We start from the raw sequence: 18,503 nt of genomic DNA, 5'->3' as shown, positions 1-18,503 counted from the left end.
GAAGAACTATGATACCAGACTTATCTGTTTGTGATTTCTTTTTATGGGGTTTCTTAAAATGCTAAGTATATGTAAACCATCCATGGACACTTCAGTAAATTGAAACAAAACATGTGTGATGAAACTGAAAAAATATCCCCAGAAACATTACACAGAGCAATGAATAGCATTAGCATTAGTAGAGGCATATGATGCAAGAAAGCAAGCTTATTCAGCATCAGCCAAAAAAAAAAAAAAAAACCCAACCACTACTCCCATTTCACGCCTCCGTTCGTTCGAAATACCTGTCCAGCTGAGCCTTAAATTTGTTTAGGCTATCAACTTCAACAACAAGTGATGGAAGTCTATTCCACAAACCAACTGCCCGCTGGCTAAAGGCAAATTTCCACACATCTATCCGACATCCGTCCTTCCTCAATTTGAATTTATGCCCTCTCAGGCGATTATTCTGAGCAAGAGGAAGAATCCCATCGGCATTGAGCATGCTCAAGCCATTCAAAGCCTTATACACCTCTATCAGATCACCTCGCCGATGCCTAGTCTCCAGACTCTGTAATTTGCAAAACTTAAGCCTTCTTCATAAGAGCAACCCTTTGTTCCATTCACTAATCTTGTTGCCCTCCTCTGTACTCGTTCCAGCAGCTCTACATCCTTCTTGAAATGAGGTCTCCAGACCTGTATACAGTACTCAAGGTGTGGCCTGACCAATGCCTTATACAAGGGAATAATCACATCCCTATCCCTACTAGAAAAATTCCTGTATATCATTGACAAGACACCATGAGCTACTCTTGCAGCTCGTCTGACTGCTCAGAGAACTTCATATCTGCCTGCACTATTACTCCCAGGTCCTTTTCATTCTCTACCACTGTCAGCGTAGTACCACAGAGTTGATACGTTGATCTGGGGTTACTGTTTCCCATATGTAGTACTTTACATTTGTCAATGTTAAACTTCATTTGCCACCTCTCAGCCCATCTGCTCAACCTTTCCAGATCCTGTTGCAGCAGCATAGCATCAGTAGTGTCCTTAACAACCCTGCCAACCTTTGTATCGTCTGCAAACTTGGACATTAAGCTTGATATACCATCATCTATATCATTAATAAATACAGAAAACAACAATGGACCCAACACTGAACCCTGAGGAACTCCACTAATAACATTAGTCCACATTGAGCAGTGTCCATTGATTACCACTCTCTGTCTTCTGCCACTCAACCATCCCTTTATCCATAGCAGCAATTTGCCTCCAATGCCACACTGCTCCAATTTGTGCAGCAGTCTTCCATGTGCAACAGTATCAAAGGCTTTTATGAGATCCAAATATATGATATCAAAATTATTCTTTGCATCTAGTTCCTTTGTGACCACATCATAGTATCCAATCAAACTGGTCAGACAAGACGTCCCCTTAACAAACTCATGCTGTGTCCGAGCTATAACTGAAATCTTGTCTAAATGATCCTGCAATGCTTCTTTAACCAGTGCCTCCATTAATTTCCCTGGAACAGAAGTTAAACTAACAGGTCTGTAATTACCTGTGTCTCCCTTTGATCCTCCTTTGTGGCTTGGGGTCACATTTGCACATCTCCAGTCCATGGGTACCTCTCCTGAGTCCAGGGAAGCTATCATAATTATAATAAAGGTTTGTTTACTTCCTTTGCCGCCTCCTTTAATATAACTGGATAGATTCCATCCACCCTGGATGCCTCTTTTATGTTTATCCTCAACAATTTCTCCTCCACATTCCTCTCAGTTATTAGAAAATCATCTAGCTCACTGCCAATGTTTACTTTACCTACGACATTCCCCTTCCTGAATAACTCCTCATTTGTGAATGTAGATGCAAAATACTCGTTTAGATTGTTAGCCACCTGAGCAGGATCCTCAACTGTTGAACCATCAACATCCAGTGGACCAATCTGATTCATCCCTTTTCTTCTTGAGTTTAAATAGGTAAAGAACTCTTTTCTGTTTTTCTTTGCATCCTTTGCCAAGGATTTCTCATAATCTGCCTTTGCCTGCCTAATCTCCTTTGTGACTTGGTTACAGACCAACTTATATCTATCATAGGCTTCCATGTCACCCATTAATTTGTATGTATCCCATACATTTTTCTTCTCTGCCATATGTCTCATTAGTTCATCTGACAACCATTTAGGCCTGAACCTTGAACAATATTTCTTGGTTGGTATGTAAAGCCTAGTAGCTTCCAAGATTAGTTCCTTGAATGCTTCCCATTTTGAATTTGCTGTTGGTAACATCATCAGTTGGTTTCACCATATAGAATTTAAATACTGTCTCAGCCCATCATAGTCGCCTTTACAAAAGCAAAAACTCTTCCCTTTACCTCTGATGGTAGTTACCTCCTTGAGTAAATCCCACTTCAGCACACTGTGATCACTGCCACCTAGTGGTTCTTTTATCTGCAGATTCTTAATGCATGAAGAATCACTACTGATAATCAGATCAAGAGTATTACTCCCTCTAGTTGCCTCCCGAACATGCTGGTGTAGAAAACAATCATCCAATAAATCCACAAAAGCCTTGCTAGTGTGTGAGTGACCAACCCACAAATTCCAGTCAATATCTGGGAAATTAAAATCCCCCATTATAAGACTCTCTGATTTACTGGCCCATTCTATTTCCCTGTACAGTATCTTATTATACTCATCAGAGTCATTAGGCCTATAGCACACTCCTACTCTCAATTTCGATTTACCCATGCTTATGTCACACCAAACTGACTCGACACTGCCCTGTCCATCGATGTCGACTGGCTTCACTTCAATAATGGCTTCAATAATGAAGAATAGGAGTAGAATTCATGTTTACAGTGGTGTTGGCCATTTGATATGTTCACTTCTACCTATATTTGAGGAGTGCAATCAATGTGCCAAAATTTTTGGAACATTGAGAAATAACATTTGAAATCGTCAACATTCTGAAAATTCATAAATAATGATTAAAAAGTAAAAGTCTGGAATTCACAGCAAAAAGCACACACTTACTTTTGGGCTGAGCTGTAAATCAGAACAGAATTCAAATTTTATTGAAATTTTATTACATATACATAACTAACCTCAACACAAGCAAAAAACAAATAAAAATGTATACCAAGCTATAAACAAAAACAAAGCATTACTTCTAATAGCCCAGAGTTTAATCAACATGGCAACAGAATCAACAGTGAATTTCATGTGTCTTTACTCTTACATTACTCATATACAGACAGCTTAACAATGACCACCTGTATGCATTACAGCACTTGGGTGCCTTTTGAATTATAATATACATAACAGCACATCACTTGCAGTACCATTTGATACTTATATGCATCAGACAGAGCAAATGAGTTAAGAGAAATCGTTTTCAAACACTGAGAAGAGTAACACATATGCTTTGATGTATTATTAACCATAATAAAAATAGTAAATGTCTTTTCCAATCTGCACACTAGTCATTTCATTTCTCAAATGGGTAGTTGTTTTTTCCAGACCCTATATATAGGTCTGGAAAAAACAACTACCCATAATGAATATATAATTAAATATATAATTTAATAATACTTACATCAACTGGATCACAATATACCGTATCACCTAAAAGATTAGCAGAAACCTGTCTTTTATGGCCTTCAATACTGAACTGACAAATGAACCTTGTTGAAGCAATCATTGCCTAAGATTACACAGCTGATTTCAGTTATTTTAAACCATATACATTAAAATATTTTATAAACCAAGTGAAAATAAACAACTTTAGTAAAATTTCTGTTGACTAATTACGGGAGTCTGATCAGTATGACTGATCAGACAACAGTATGACTGAATGTCTTAAAAATCTTGTTTAATCATTGTAGCACTACAGAACACCATGAGCTCAAAAATAAAAAAAATATGAAAATTTATTAAATAAAATAAAGAAGTGAAGCGCTATATATGTATGTTTTAAGACTGCAGTGCTTTGATTAATTTGGAAGAATATTTTGAAAATCACCAATAAAATTATGTCTTAAATTGCTAGGTAATTTGCAACCGAGGTTGCCACAGCCTCTCAAGTTTAGGGGTTATTGAAATGCCAGTATGTTTTTTGTTGTTTCTGTTCACTGAGACCTTTTGGTTTCTGATGAGATGCGACTCCAGCAGACAAAATTCTGCTTTATATAAATGTTTGGGAATTTATATTTGATTAACATTTAATTTTTAAATTTTCAGATTTTGCACTAATTTCCTAAGAAATGGAAAGGGAGGCAATTAATCTTAGAATTAGTTTCTGAACTCAGGATTACAGCCAGCCCAACTATAGAGAGATAGTTGTTGTCTTGGGATGGCATACATAATTGTATATGTTACTTGAGTGCCTATGAAACATAAATAAATAAAAAAAAATGAATAAAGGACTCTAACCTATATGTAAACTAAATAACTTTTATTCCAATCGGATATTATATGCAGACGGCAGTCATACTTTTCTGGTATATTCCTACCGCTTCTTCATATGTGATTTTCATAAATCACACATGTTAACTCTTTGACCATTCTTTTCTTTGTAACAACAATAATAGGAATGAAGTGATAGGAATATACTATGAAACATCTGATTACCATCTGTATATAATTGCCAATTGGAAATAAACCATATATTTAATTCATACATAAATAAGTGCTTTTTTTCCGTCTTTTAATTTAAAATATGTGGAAATAAGTACAAATATATGTGCTGCATATATTTGTACAAATATATGTACAAAACATAGTATGTATATATGTAGTACATTTTGAAGGTTGCTTCAAACAATGTATCCATTAATCTGTACAAATTAGCTTGAAAATTTTTCTAGTACATACTACTATCTCTTATTTGTATTTAAAATTAATTGTGTACATGGTTACTAATAGCTGATGGCATGAAAATATCTTTGAAAATTGAAGAGGATATCATCACACTAGCTGCAGCCAGCTGATTTGAGTTTACAAAAGCTCAAAACTGGAAAAATTCACTTGAATTCAGATCTAGAAGTTGATAAAAATTTAATTCAAAGTTACATAAATAGTTTTATAGAATATATATAAAAGAACTGTCTGATTTTTGAAAACAATTTCATTCTAATGTTATGTAATCATGTCAGAATAAGAACATATTAATTAAAAGTATTTATGTACAAAGTTTTCATTTTTACAAACTTTCAAAATTTTATGCAATAGTTTGCTCCACAGTGCCTACTATTATAAGAAACTCACTACTTGGAACATTTGGTGGAAACTCACCTATGAAAAGGTTAAATCCAATGGAAAAACTTACCATATTGCCAGGTCTGATACCACGGGGGGGGGGGAGAAGTGGGCTTGGACAGTCAATTTGGATAGGTTGTTAAGGGGTGCATGGGGACCCATTCTTAAATCACTCAAGGGGGAGGACCCCAGAATTTGTAGTGCCATGATTGGTTAAATCCACATGCTATCACAAAATTCATAGCAAATTGTATAATGGTTTACGGTTGTAGTGTAGGTAGCTATAACAGTGAAGATGTATGCTCCACTTGTCACTAGGCAGTTATCCTGGAGTATAAAAATAAACTTTTTATTAGGTCCATAGAAATTCCAAATACACATCAACATAGATTTGTGTGCATTTGGGATTGATGTGAAAAAAAAAAAAAATCCACTTCCCATTCTCCTATCCATTTGCTCCAAATGTTTGTCCAGTTCTTCCTCTTACTCAGATTACACACTTTAGGGGGCATAAATTCAAATTAAGAAAGACAGTTGCAGAACAGAGTGAAGAAATTTGCCTTTAGCCAGCAGGTAACTGCTTGCTGGAAAAAATGCATTATTCTTCATGCATTAAGAATCTGCAGATAAAGGAACCATTAGGTGGCAGTGATCAAAATGTGCTGAAGTGGAATTTACTCAAAGAGGTAACTACCATTAGAGGTAAAGGAAAGGGTTTTTTTCTTTTGTAAAGGTGACTGCGGTGACCTGAGACAGTATTTCAATTCTATACGGTGGAACCAACTGATGATGTTACCAACAGCAAAGTCAAAATGGGAAGCATTCAAAGAATTTATCTTGGAAGCTACTAGGCTCTACATACCAACTAAGAAATATTGTTCAAGGTTTAGGCCTAAATGGATGTCAGATGAACTAATGAGACATGTGGCAGAGAAGAAAAATGCATGGGATACATATAAACGAATGGTAACATGGAAGCATACGATAGATATAAGCTGGTCTGTAACCAAGTCACAAAGGAGATTAGGCAGGCAAAGGAAGATTATGAGAAATCCTTGGCAAAGGATACAAAGAAAAACAACAAAGAGTTCTTTACCTATGTAAACTCTAGAAGGAAAGGGATGAATCAGATTGGTCCACTGGATATTGATGGTTCAACTGTTGATGATCCTGCTCAGGTGGCTAATAAACTAAATGAGTATTTTGCATCTACATTCACACATGAGGAGTTATTCAGGGAGGGAAATCCCAGAGGTGAGTTAAACTCTGGCAGTGAGCTGGATGATTTTGCAATAACTGAGAGGAAAGTGGAGGAGAAATTGTTGAAGATAAACATAAAAAAGGCACCCGAGGTGGACGGGATCTATCCAGTTATATTAAGGGAGGCAGCAAAGGAAGTAAGCAAACATTTAGCCATAATTATGAGAGCTTCTTTGGACTCAGGGGAGGTACCCATGGACTGGAGATGTGCAAATGTGACCCCAATTCACAAAGGAGGATCAAAAGGCAACACAAGTAATTATAGACCTGTTATTTTAATTTCTGTTCCAGGAAAATTAATGGAGGCACTGGTTAAAGAAGCACTGCAGGATCATCTAGACAAGCCTTCAGTTATACCTCGGACACAGCATGGTTTTGTTAAGGGAAAGTCTTGCCTGACGTATTTTATTGGATACTATGATGTGGTCACAAAGGAACTGGATGCAGGAAATAACTTTGATATCATATATTTGGATCTTAGAAAAGCTTTTGATACTGTTGCACATGGAAGACTGCTGCACAAATTGGAGCAGTGTGGCACTGGAGGCAAATTGCTGCTATGGATAAAGGGATGGTTGAGTGGGAGAAGACAGAGAGTGTTAATCAATGGACACTGCCCATTGTGGACTAATGTTATTAGTGGATTCCCTCAGGGTTCAGTATTGGGTCCATTGTTGTTTTCTGTATTTATAAATGATATTGATGATGGTATGTCAAGCTTAATGTCCAAGTTTGCAGATGATACAAAGGTTGGCAGGGTTGTTAAGGACACTAATGACAGTATGCTGTTGCAACAGGATCTAGAAAAGTTGAGCAGATGGGCTGAGAGGTGGCAAATGAAGTTTAACATTGACAAATGTAAAGTACTACATATGGGAAGCAGCAACCCCAGAGTGACATATCAACTCTGTGGTACTACACTGACAGTGGTAGAGAATGAAAAGGACCTGGGGGTAATCGTGCAGGCAGATATGAAGTTTTCTGAGCAGTGCAGATGGTCTGCAAGAGTAGCTCATAGTGTCTTGTGAATGATATACAGGAATTTTTCTAGCAGGGATTAGGAAGTGATTATCCCCTTATATAAGGCAATGGTCAGGCCACAAGTCTGGAGGCCTCATTTTAAGAAGGATGTAGTGCTGTTGGAACGAGTACAAAGAAGGGCAACAAGATTAGTGAATGGAACAAAGAGTTGCTCTTATGAAGAAAGGCTTAAATTTTGCAAATTACAGTGTCTGGAGACTAGGCACTTGCGAGGTAGTCTGATTGAGGTGTATAAAGCCTTAAATGGTTTGAGCATGCTCAATGCTGATGGAATTCTTCTTCTTGCTCAGAATAATCATTTGAGAGGGTATAAATTCAAATTGAGGAAAGACAGATGTAGGATAGATGTGCAGAAGTTTGCCTTTAGCCAGCAGATGGTTGGTTGGTGGAACAGACTTCCATCCTTTGTTGTGGAAGTTGATAGCCTAAATAAATTTAAGGCTGAGCTGGACAGGTACTTGGAACGAACAGAGGGGTGAAATGGGAGCATGTTTTTTTTTTTTTTTTTTTGACTGATGCTGCATAAGCTTGCTTTCTTGCATCATATGCCTCTAGTAATGCTAATGCTAAAATTTCCATCCATCATTGTGGAAATTGATTGATAGCTTAAATAAAGTCGAGGAAGAACTGGACAAACTTTTGGAGCAAATAGATAGGTAAATGGGAAGTGGTTTTTTTTTTTTTTTTTTGTTTGGCTGATGCTGTATAAGCTTGCTTTCTTGCATCATATACCACTACTAATGATAATATATACCAGTTTACTTCATTAGATATTATAAATAAAAAATTTACATTTATAGTTTGTTTACTTACATTTATATTGCTAACTTTCACAACTATTCTTTTTGTGACACCATGTGGTACTAGAATTTCAGTAGCTCCTTCTGATGCAGTATTAATACAAGGACAAAATCCTGGACCAGATCTAATACTTGGACGATTATGCTAAAAAATAAAATATGTGTATTTGTATTAATTATGTATTAATTATCCAATAAAAGAAATCTACTTGAGATTAATTCCACCATTAGTAGTGGTCTTCTTTTAACTTGGAAATGCTGTCAGCACACTTGTCCCACGACTGTTTTATTATTTATAACTCAGTGTTTAAATGTAACCACCCTTATCAAGCTATCAACCAAATAAACCGTGAGTTCTCTAGACTAAACGAATGCCAATATTACTAATAATAAAATAAGAATAGCATGAACCCACTACGGTGGGTTCATGCTATTCTTATTTTCTTATTTTATTATTTCTTTTTTTATTTCATTAGAGACCACAGTCTCTAATGAAATAAAAATACAAATGATAAAATCGTTCCCAAAATTAGACTAAAACATTTCAATAGCTAGGACAAGAAAAATTATGAAAGAAGCCTGCACTTATCCATTACATGACAAGTCTGCTTTTACAAAAGGGGCTATTACCCCAGGGGCTCACATCTGGTGAGTATGGGCTTGGCACACCCAGGATCCTGAGTTGGATATCATCATTCTTCTCTTTCTTGGTGATTCCCTTCTATTTCTAACTCTCTCTCTCTCCTCCCACTCACAGGGTAAATCGGGAAATTTTTTTTTTTTTTTGGCTGGTGCAGCATAAGCCTCAGACTTCCTTCCACCATATGGCTAATAATAATAATAATATACTTCTAATAACCCACACATATCCACACATCTCACATAATAAATGGACAATGAGCATTAATGGAACTCTTGTGTATTTTTTATGTGTAACATTTCAAAAATTAGCAGTTTGGCTAGTAATCTAATATTGAAATCTGATGAAATTTAAAACAGTGATGGAGGGTTATGGAATGTTGCATGAGCTCAGAGGCTCTGCAATGACCAGCATTTGATGTTACCAACAGCAAATTCAAAATTGGAAGCATTCAAAGAACTTATCTTGGAAGCTACTAGGCTTTACATACCAACTAAGAAATATTGTTCAAGGTTAGGCCTAAATGGATGTCAGATGAACTAATGAGACATATGGCAGAGAAGAAAAATTCGTGGGATACGTATAAATTAATGGGTGACATGGAAGCCTATTATAAATGTAAGCTGGTCTGTAACCAAGTCACAAAGGAGATTAGGCAAGCAAAGGCAGATTATGAGAAATTCTTGGCATAGTGTGCAAAGAAAAACAACAAAGAGTTCTTTACCTATGTAAACCCTAGAAGGAAAGGGATGAGTCAGCTTGGTCCACTGGATATTGATGGTTCAACTGTTGATGATCCTGCTCAGTAGCTAACAAACTAAATGAATATTTTGCATCTACATTCACAAATGAGGTATTCAGGGAGGGGAATGGCTGAGGCAAATTAAACCATGGCAGTGAGCCAGATGATTTTGTAATAACTGAGAGGAAAGTGGAGGAGAAATTGTTGAAAATAAAAAAAAGAAAGGCACCCGGGGGTGGATGGGATCTATCCAGTTATATTAAAGGAGGCAGCAAAGGAAGTAAGCAAACACCCTTAGCCATAATTATGAGAGCTTCTTTGGACTCAGGGGAGGTACCCATAGACTGGAGATGTGCAAATGTAACCCCAATTCACAAAGGAGGACAAAGGCTGACACAAGTAATCATAGACCTGGAACTTCTGTTCCAGGAAAATTAATGGAGGCTCTGGTTAAAAAAGCACTGCAGGATCAGCTAGACAAGATTTCAGTTATAGCTTGGACACAGCATGGTTTTGTTAAGGGAAAGTCTTGCCTGACCAATTTTATTGGATACTATGATGCAGTTACAAAAGAACTGGATGCAGGGAATAACTTTGATATTATATATTTGGATCTTAGAAAGGCTTTTGATACTGTTGTGCATGGAAAACTGCTGCGGAAATTGGAGCAGTGTGGCACTGGAGGCAAATTGCTGCTATGGATAAAGGGATGGTTGAGGGGGAGAAGACAGAGAGTGGTAATCAATGGACACTACTACTACTACACTGCTCATTGTGGATTAATGTTATTAGTGGAGTCCCTCAGGGTTCGGTGTCGGGTCCATTATTGCTTTCTGTATTTATAAATGATATTGATAATGGTATATCAAGCTTAATGTCCAAGTTTTCAGACGAATCAAAGGTTGGCAGGGTTGTTAAGGACACTACTGACACTATGCTGCTGCAACAGGATCTGGAAAGGTTGAGCAGATGGGCTGAGAGGTGGCAAATGAAGTCTAACATTGACAAATGTAAAGTACTACATATGGGAAACAATAACCCCAGAGCAACATATCAGCTATGAACTCTGTGGTACTACACTGACAGTGGTAGAGAATGAAAAGGACCTGGGGATAATTGTGCAGGCAGATATGAAGTTCTCTGAACAGTGCAGATGGGCTGCAAGAGTAGCTCATGGTGTCTTGTCAATGATATATAGGAATTTTTCTAGCAGGGATAAGGAGGTGATTATTCCCTTGTATAAGGCAATGGTCACGCCACACCTTGAGTACTGCATACAGGTCTGGAGGCCTCATTTCAAGAAAGATGTAGAGCTGTTGGAACGAGTACAGAGAAGGGCAACAAGATTAGTGAATGGAACAAAGGGTTGCTCTTACGAAGAAAGGCTTCAGTTTTGCAAATTACAGTGTCTGGAGACTAGGCACTGGTGAGGTGATCTGATAGAGGTGTATAAAGCCTGGAATGGTTTGAGAATGCTCAATGCCGATGGGATTCTTCCTCTTGCTCAGAATAATCACCTGAGAGGGCATAAATTCAAATTGAGGAAAGACAGATGTAGGATAGATGTGCGGAAATTTGCCTTTAGCCAGCGGGCAGTTGGTTTGTGGAATAGACTTCCATCACTTGTTGTGGAAATTGATAGCCGAAATAAATTTACGGCTCAGCTGGACAGGTATTTCGAACGGTGGGGTGAAATGGGAGTGGGTTTTTTTTTTTCTTTTGTCTGATGCTTGCTTTCTTGCATCATATGCCTCTACTAATGCTAATGCTAAAAGAATTATTATGATAGCGGATCCTACCCAGTAAGGTGAACTGGATTGACTCCTGATATGAGGAGATACAACCCAAGCACTCCACATAATATATTACACTATGCTTAGACATAACGGGTTCCTCAAAAAAAATGCATAGTTTTTTATTTTTATTTTTATTGACTTTCAAAATATCATGCAATAACTTATAACTTCCCCAATTTTACTATAGGAGAGAATATGATAGCTATTTTGTAATCTGGAAAATGGCATTCAATTTTGCATACCATGAAGATATGAATGGTAGGCAAGCAGTGAATTTTTTCCTAAAAGGAGGTCTTTCGATATATGGTAGTACAGAAGAATATCCACTGAGAACATTATTTTTAATGCTATTAATTAATGACATCTGATATCCCAAAGATTAACAATGTTGAATATCCTTGTGATTTTACAAATCTGTGAATGAGATTATTTAATTCTGCTTCTCTTCCTGAACATGATGAATTAAACTGCATTTATCATTTAATTATATGCAACTTATTTCTTGTGCATAAAGAGATGGAAACTCCCAAAATGCAAATATAAACCCACAACTGTACTTTTATGAAAAATCTTAGAGTATAGAACTGTCCATGCTCACATTATAATAATGGTGAAGAATTGGCTATTTCCACTGTTAATGTATATTTCAAACATTGATGTATGTTGTTAAATAAGTCCTATATCTGGTTGATAACCTCTTCCATTGTTATACAAATTATATTCTCTGTATAGCAATCATTATAATAAAATCTCGTGTGGTCAAGGGAGATAAATGAATATTTTAATTTCAGCCAAATACAATTCTGTGATAAGTCCTTATATTTAACCCCACAGGCTAACCAAATATTTGTCTAAACACCTTCCCATGAAAGAAAATATAATTTTCTTCAATTAGGATATTACATAATGTTAAGATAACTGGTGGAACAGCAGTGCACATATTTAACTGCACATCTGATTGAAGTAATTTATCTAGGACATCAAGTGAGAATTATCATATAGACTTTATCCGATAATTCTCTTTGCATATTTTTAGCTTTTCAAATAAAAACAGAATATCGTATTTATGTACTTTTATATCCTTATAATTAGGTTACATATCAGGATTTGGTTATAAATAATAAAACAATAATGTAAAGTTTTATTTTTATATAATCAGTATGTTAACAGTATTTTAGGGTTAAAAGAAGTACCATGAAATAAATCAAAGGTATATTTCCTTTATACTGCCCATGTGCATGCGTGCTGATTAAAATTATATGTTGAGAGGTTTAAACACAAATATCCCATATTTAGAAATACAGAAAAATATCCAAATTTAGTTTCCTCTTATTTGAAGATTTGGATAAAACTATATGATTCATTTAATCAACATGAAATCTTTTTTCTTAATCAATACACTATCAGATATTTTATAATGTTAATAACCAGGATTCAACCAACACAGTCACTGTGGTGACTAAGAAATCCAGATTGGTGATTAGTATTTTACAGATCAGCCACCTGCTGGTTCTTTGTTTTATGATTGCTATGGCCAATCCTTACACCTTGTAAGGATTGTCACAATTTTCAAAAAAAGTATGGTACAACCTTAGTACAAATAGCAAATTATTAACAGCATTATTTTATGGAAAAAATTTTATTGGATGAAGGACCATAATAAGAAATAATAGCTTAAACAATCACACACAATTTCCTTTAGGATAGTACAAAAATTAAAGTTGTCTGGCAAGAATTTCATAATTAGTTTCTTATTCAACATGGATACAGCACACTTTACCCTTTTTAATAGACTAGAGAAAAAAATATTCAAAGACATCATTCATAAAAACATTATGAATTTATCTTATACTGTTTAGCTTTGTTCATATACAAGCTGGTCATAAGTAGGGTGTGATCAAGTAATTTATCATCTTTTATACTTTTTTCAATTTGTATTGCTTTGGTATGCTGTTAATGGTAAATATATCACTTAAAATTAATTTAATACAGAGATAAAAGTTTATCACGTGAAGAAATTTAAAAGCCATTAATTTTTAGAGAGTTTAATTAATTATCATTGTCTGTCCAGTGATATCCATGATTATTAATGACCGTCAATAGCATAAGGCTGACTGATATCGGTTATGTTGGGAAATTGACATTATTTGAAGTTAATTCTAATAAGCAAGCAAGGTAAGCACCAATATTTCCAACTTATCATGTGATTCAAGATTACTGCATAATGGCTAGTCCAGAACATCTTTCTTTAACTTATATGTCCCCCCCCCCACTCCAATTTCAGCTGACAACTAACTTTCAGCAATGGCTCCAAGATTATGAGAAAATTTTTCAAGGCCTGTTAATAAGGTTAAAGGCAAATGTGCGGAAATTTGCCTTTAGCCAGCGGGTGGATAATTGCTGGAACAAACTTCCATCTGTCGTTGTGGAAGTTGATAGGTTGAATAAATTTAAGGAGGAACTGGAAAGGCATTTGGAGGGAATGGTGTGATTTTTTTTTTTTTTTTTGGCTGATGCTGCATAAGCTCATACATTTGCTTTCTTGCATCACATGCCACCACTACTACTACTACTACTACTATAACAAATTATGAAAATGAATTTTAAAATATATAATACAAGGAAAAAAACAAAAAAAGTATGCTGATGGCCAAAAAGCAAAACAATAAGCATAACGATGACTGTGCATGCACGAGTTCCACGCTGTTGTGTATTTTTAGTGCTCTGTGTTTAATCAAAAATTTGTGTTTAGTTGTCAAAGTATGATAATTTTTTTGTACATCCATACTCAGAATTTAGTGAGCTCTTGGATGAACATGTCGTTTCCGCAATGAAATTAAAAGGTAACTTTTTAATTATATTTTATAATTTTAATGCTGGCTACACCAAGTTTAAATGTACGTGGTGTACACTTGCTCATAAGCTTCTCCCACAGAGACTTGAACCATAAACATTATTGTAAGCAGACAATTGTTTCCCTGCCTCAACAAATCTGACTGCCACAAATAACACTGTTAAAGTTATAGAAACTTGGAGACAAGGCCTAGTGTGATTATTATGCAGAAATCGGCTAAGAAGAGCAACGAAAACTGAACTCTAGCATGTTTGAGTTTCTCAGGAAAAAAACAAGCATTTTTCATAACCGAGGATGAGGAGAACAGAGACATGCCTGATCTGCAAGAATCAGGTAAAAAATACGCTTTTCTGTATAAGCTGCAAAATGGAATATTGTCTCAAATGTGCCTCAGTGTCGCATAGTATATTTAAGAAAATGAAGCAAGATAAAAATGAATGGATTTGTGCTGACTGTACTGCAACAGAAATAAACCGAACCAGGAAAATATCTGATAAAAAACGAAAAGAAGCGCTCTCTAAAATTATTGATGAATTATCAGATAACGAAGTCTCCTTTGAGGAATCAGAGATAGAAATCCTTGGACCCAAACTCAATCTACAAGAAGCCAATTTTACAGACACTCTGCAGTTAATTAATCAAATTTGCTCAGAGCAAAACTCATCAATAAGTCGAAGCAACACAGATCATCACGACTTGAAATCCCATATAGATGAGTTACAAAACAGACTAGATACGGTCATTACCAATCAGGACGAACAAGTTACCACAATCTGTAATTTGATGTGTATGTCAAGGAATAACCATGCTTCAATTTGCAGTGTGCATGAAATGGAACTTAAATCAAAAGGTGTAGACGCATTCAATAGTAGACCATCTGAACATAGCAACATGAATGAAAATTCTGATATGAATAACATGGTCAGTAAAAAAACTTTTGTCGCGAGATGTTCTATCTGATGTAATTTCATAGAATCATAATACTGCTAAATCAATCCTCCCTGCAGATACTCTCAATAACTGTCATAACGAAGCACCCATGTTAATCAGTTGCAAAACATTGGGGTGTCAGGGGTGAGATAAGTTTTTCGTTGCAAAGCTTGTTGCAACTGTCATGTACCAAAGACAAATTAACTATTTCCCAGGCCCGGAGCATTAATAATGCAATGATCCAAACTGATATCGCTTTGCCAGGAATAGTGTCAAGGGCTGCACTGTCCATACAGGACAACCCAAGGCCAGAAATCAAAATACTACCATGCTCCTTTACATAATTCTGCATTGGGCTAATGCAGCCCATTAATGGAAGAGGGAATTATATTATACATGTAATGAATATCACATGTTTAATATAAAGTATGGGACTTGTATTTGGAATCCTGAAATCCAGAAGGTTTGATAAAATCCATTCTTGCTGGTTGTGTTTTTTTTTTTTAATTGAATTATACGATTCTACACTGTTGTTACTCTACCAACCTATCTATCAGAATACTGTAGACTGACAATCATTTTTTCATGAAATTGTAATTACTGCTATAACAGAAGCTTATTCAATAAATGATATCTACTTTTATTTACTGAAGGAATAACTAGTTTTGGATATACTGTTATACCAATGTTATCTTGTCCTGGAAGCGGAATATAAAAAATAATGCAGTTTATGCCAAATACACAAATTTCACAGTTGACACCAACAAACAAACTCCATATCTCACAGGTAGAGAACCAGTTGATGCAGTGGTTTCTAAATGCAAACCATTGAGCTACTGTAATTGCTTGTGTGTGGTATATTCTCCCAATTAGACAATTACATTTTTATAAATAACAAGATTAATCCCAGTAATTACTGCAGACAGTTTTTTTTCTTATCTCCTCAATTAGAGAGCGGGAGAGAGATGGAATTTAAAAAATGCAGTACATCACTGACATGGTAACTGCATACCAGAAACTCACAAAAGGTGATAATTTTCCTATGAGAGGAGAAATGAGAACGCTACCCACTGAGATATATTCAGTTATAAATTTTTGTTTTGTAAACAATGGCAATCGACATCCTTTTCAAAGAATGAAAAGATGATTTAGCAGTTTGACTTCAAAGCTTTGAAGTCAAATTGCTAAAGACATAATGCAAAGTGTGCCCTGGGATACATTAATTGCATAAGGGAGGAATACTTGTTAGACAGTTTTTTTTTTGTAATGTAATGAGAACATGTGCTTCTTTCTTAGTTTAAATTTCACATTGTAATTATTGGTTACATTTTAAAGTTAATTGAACTTTATGTTGCAGTTGTTGGTCTGGAATCCCTTTCAAAACTAAGTTCTTGAGTTTTGAAAGGGATTTCAGAAAGACCATCATCCAACTCTGCTTAGCATTAATATATCACAATTTATTTCTTGAAAGAAGCTAATAACAATTAAGTCTTTCTGAAAACAACTGCAATATTGAATGTCAATAGATTTTATTCTATAATTAAGCTTTGTTACTTTGCAATATCAAATTGAGATCAAAAAAGGAGCTGTTTTGCTATTTAAACAAAAATAACTCACTATGACTAAGCAAGAATATTGTCCTTCGTAAGAGACAAGTATGTCTTTTGTCATTGCAATCCCTCCCTTTGTCCAATAAACATAAAGATGAGTCAGAGTACAAGTGCTCCTATCAGATAATGCAACTGTCAACAGCCACGGTGTCACACAGCAATTATCACTAACCCCCCCCCCCCCACTTACAGAGGGAAAACTTGGAACAACAATGTTAACGCATGCAAACAGATTTACATTTCAAAACACTGAAAATGAAACTTAGGCAAATAAACTGTTTTACAATAAGACCCTGCTGAGTTGGCAGTTGACAGGCTACCAGTATTAGCATTAGTATTAGTAGTGGCAAATGATGCAAGAAAGCAAGCTTATACAGCATCAGACAAAAAAACTTCCCATTTCACCTATCCATTCCCTCCAATAGTTTGTCTAGTTCTTCCTTGAATTTATTCAAGCTTTCCAATTCCACAACATCAGATGGAAGTTTGTTGCTGTTGTTGTTGTTATTTGGTTTTTAGGAGCATTAGCAACTAAGGCCATATTGCTCCGGGATATGCGGTGGTCATTCTCTTACCTTTCCGCATCTTCCGTATTTGGTGGTGACGAGCTCGAACCCCGGTCTAATCAAGAAGCGTGTGCTACGCACTGCTGCTCCTTCCCACCTGGCTACGGAGGCGCCATGCTGTCTGCAATAAGTAATAAAATCTCAACCCCACATCCTATAGTAAAAGAAATCCAGTCTCATCTAAATGATTTGCAGGATAGGACTCGTACTGTAAGTTTCTGTTGGATTCCAGGGCACATTGGCATCACAAATAATGAAACAGCAGACCAGGCAGCCAAGTACCCAAACAGAAATGCACCTCCATCTTACAAGTATGCTATATTGATTTCATAAAACATATCCGACATATCTGTAGAGACCAGTGGTTAAACTTTTCGAAGACACAGATGAACAATAAATTAGCATTAGCATTAGTAGAGGCATATGATGCAATAATGCAAGCTTATGCAGCATCAGCCAAAAAAATAAAAAAAAAAACACTTCCATATAATCCCTCTGTTCATTCGAAATACCTGTCCAGCTGAGCCTAAAATTTATTTAGGCTCTCAACTTCCACAACAAGGGATGGAAGTCTGTTCCCGAAACCAACTACCCGCTGGCTAAAAGCAAATTTCCGCACATCTATCCTACATCTGTCTTTCCTCAATCTGAATTTCTGCCCTCTCAGGTGATTACATATGTAAAGAATTCTTTGCTGTTTTTCTTTGCATCCTTTGCCAAAGATTTCTCATAATCTGCCTTTGTCTGCCTAACTTCCTCTGTAACTTGGTTACAGACCAGCTTATATCTATCATAGGCTTCTGTGTCACGTGTTAATTTGTATGTATCCCATGCATTTTTCTTCTCTGCCATAGGTCTCATTAGTTCATCTGACATCCGTTTAGGCCTAAACCTTGAACAATATTTCTTAGTTGGTATGTAAAGCCTAGTAGCTTCCAAGATAAGTTTTTGAATGCGTCCCATTTTGAATTTGCTGTTGGTAACATCATCAGTTGGTCCCACTATATAGAATTTAAATACTGTCTCAG

At 36.0% G+C, this 18,503-nt stretch overlaps 1 protein-coding gene across 1 annotated transcript in view; it reads right to left on the bottom strand.

Annotated features, from left to right (window-relative positions):
* Window positions 1-18,503, bottom strand: part of LOC150080683 (plexin-A2-like) — a 221,690-nt gene that overhangs the window by 113,554 nt on the left and 89,633 nt on the right. The window contains exons 10-11 of the mRNA XM_090381092.1: window positions 8,351-8,482; window positions 3,576-3,683 (exon numbers count right to left, since the gene is read on the bottom strand). Coding sequence (XP_090237218.1) covers window positions 3,576-3,683; window positions 8,351-8,482 — 240 coding nt within the window. The remainder of the gene's footprint in view (window positions 1-3,575; window positions 3,684-8,350; window positions 8,483-18,503) is intronic.

The sequence above is a fragment of the Mastigoproctus giganteus genome, chromosome 9 (assembly GCF_048544385.1).
Source record: "Mastigoproctus giganteus isolate SK-2022 chromosome 9, ASM4854438v1, whole genome shotgun sequence".
Lineage (NCBI taxonomy): Eukaryota > Metazoa > Arthropoda > Arachnida > Uropygi > Thelyphonidae > Mastigoproctus > Mastigoproctus giganteus.
This window is presented reverse-complemented; position numbering and strand designations above follow the sequence as displayed.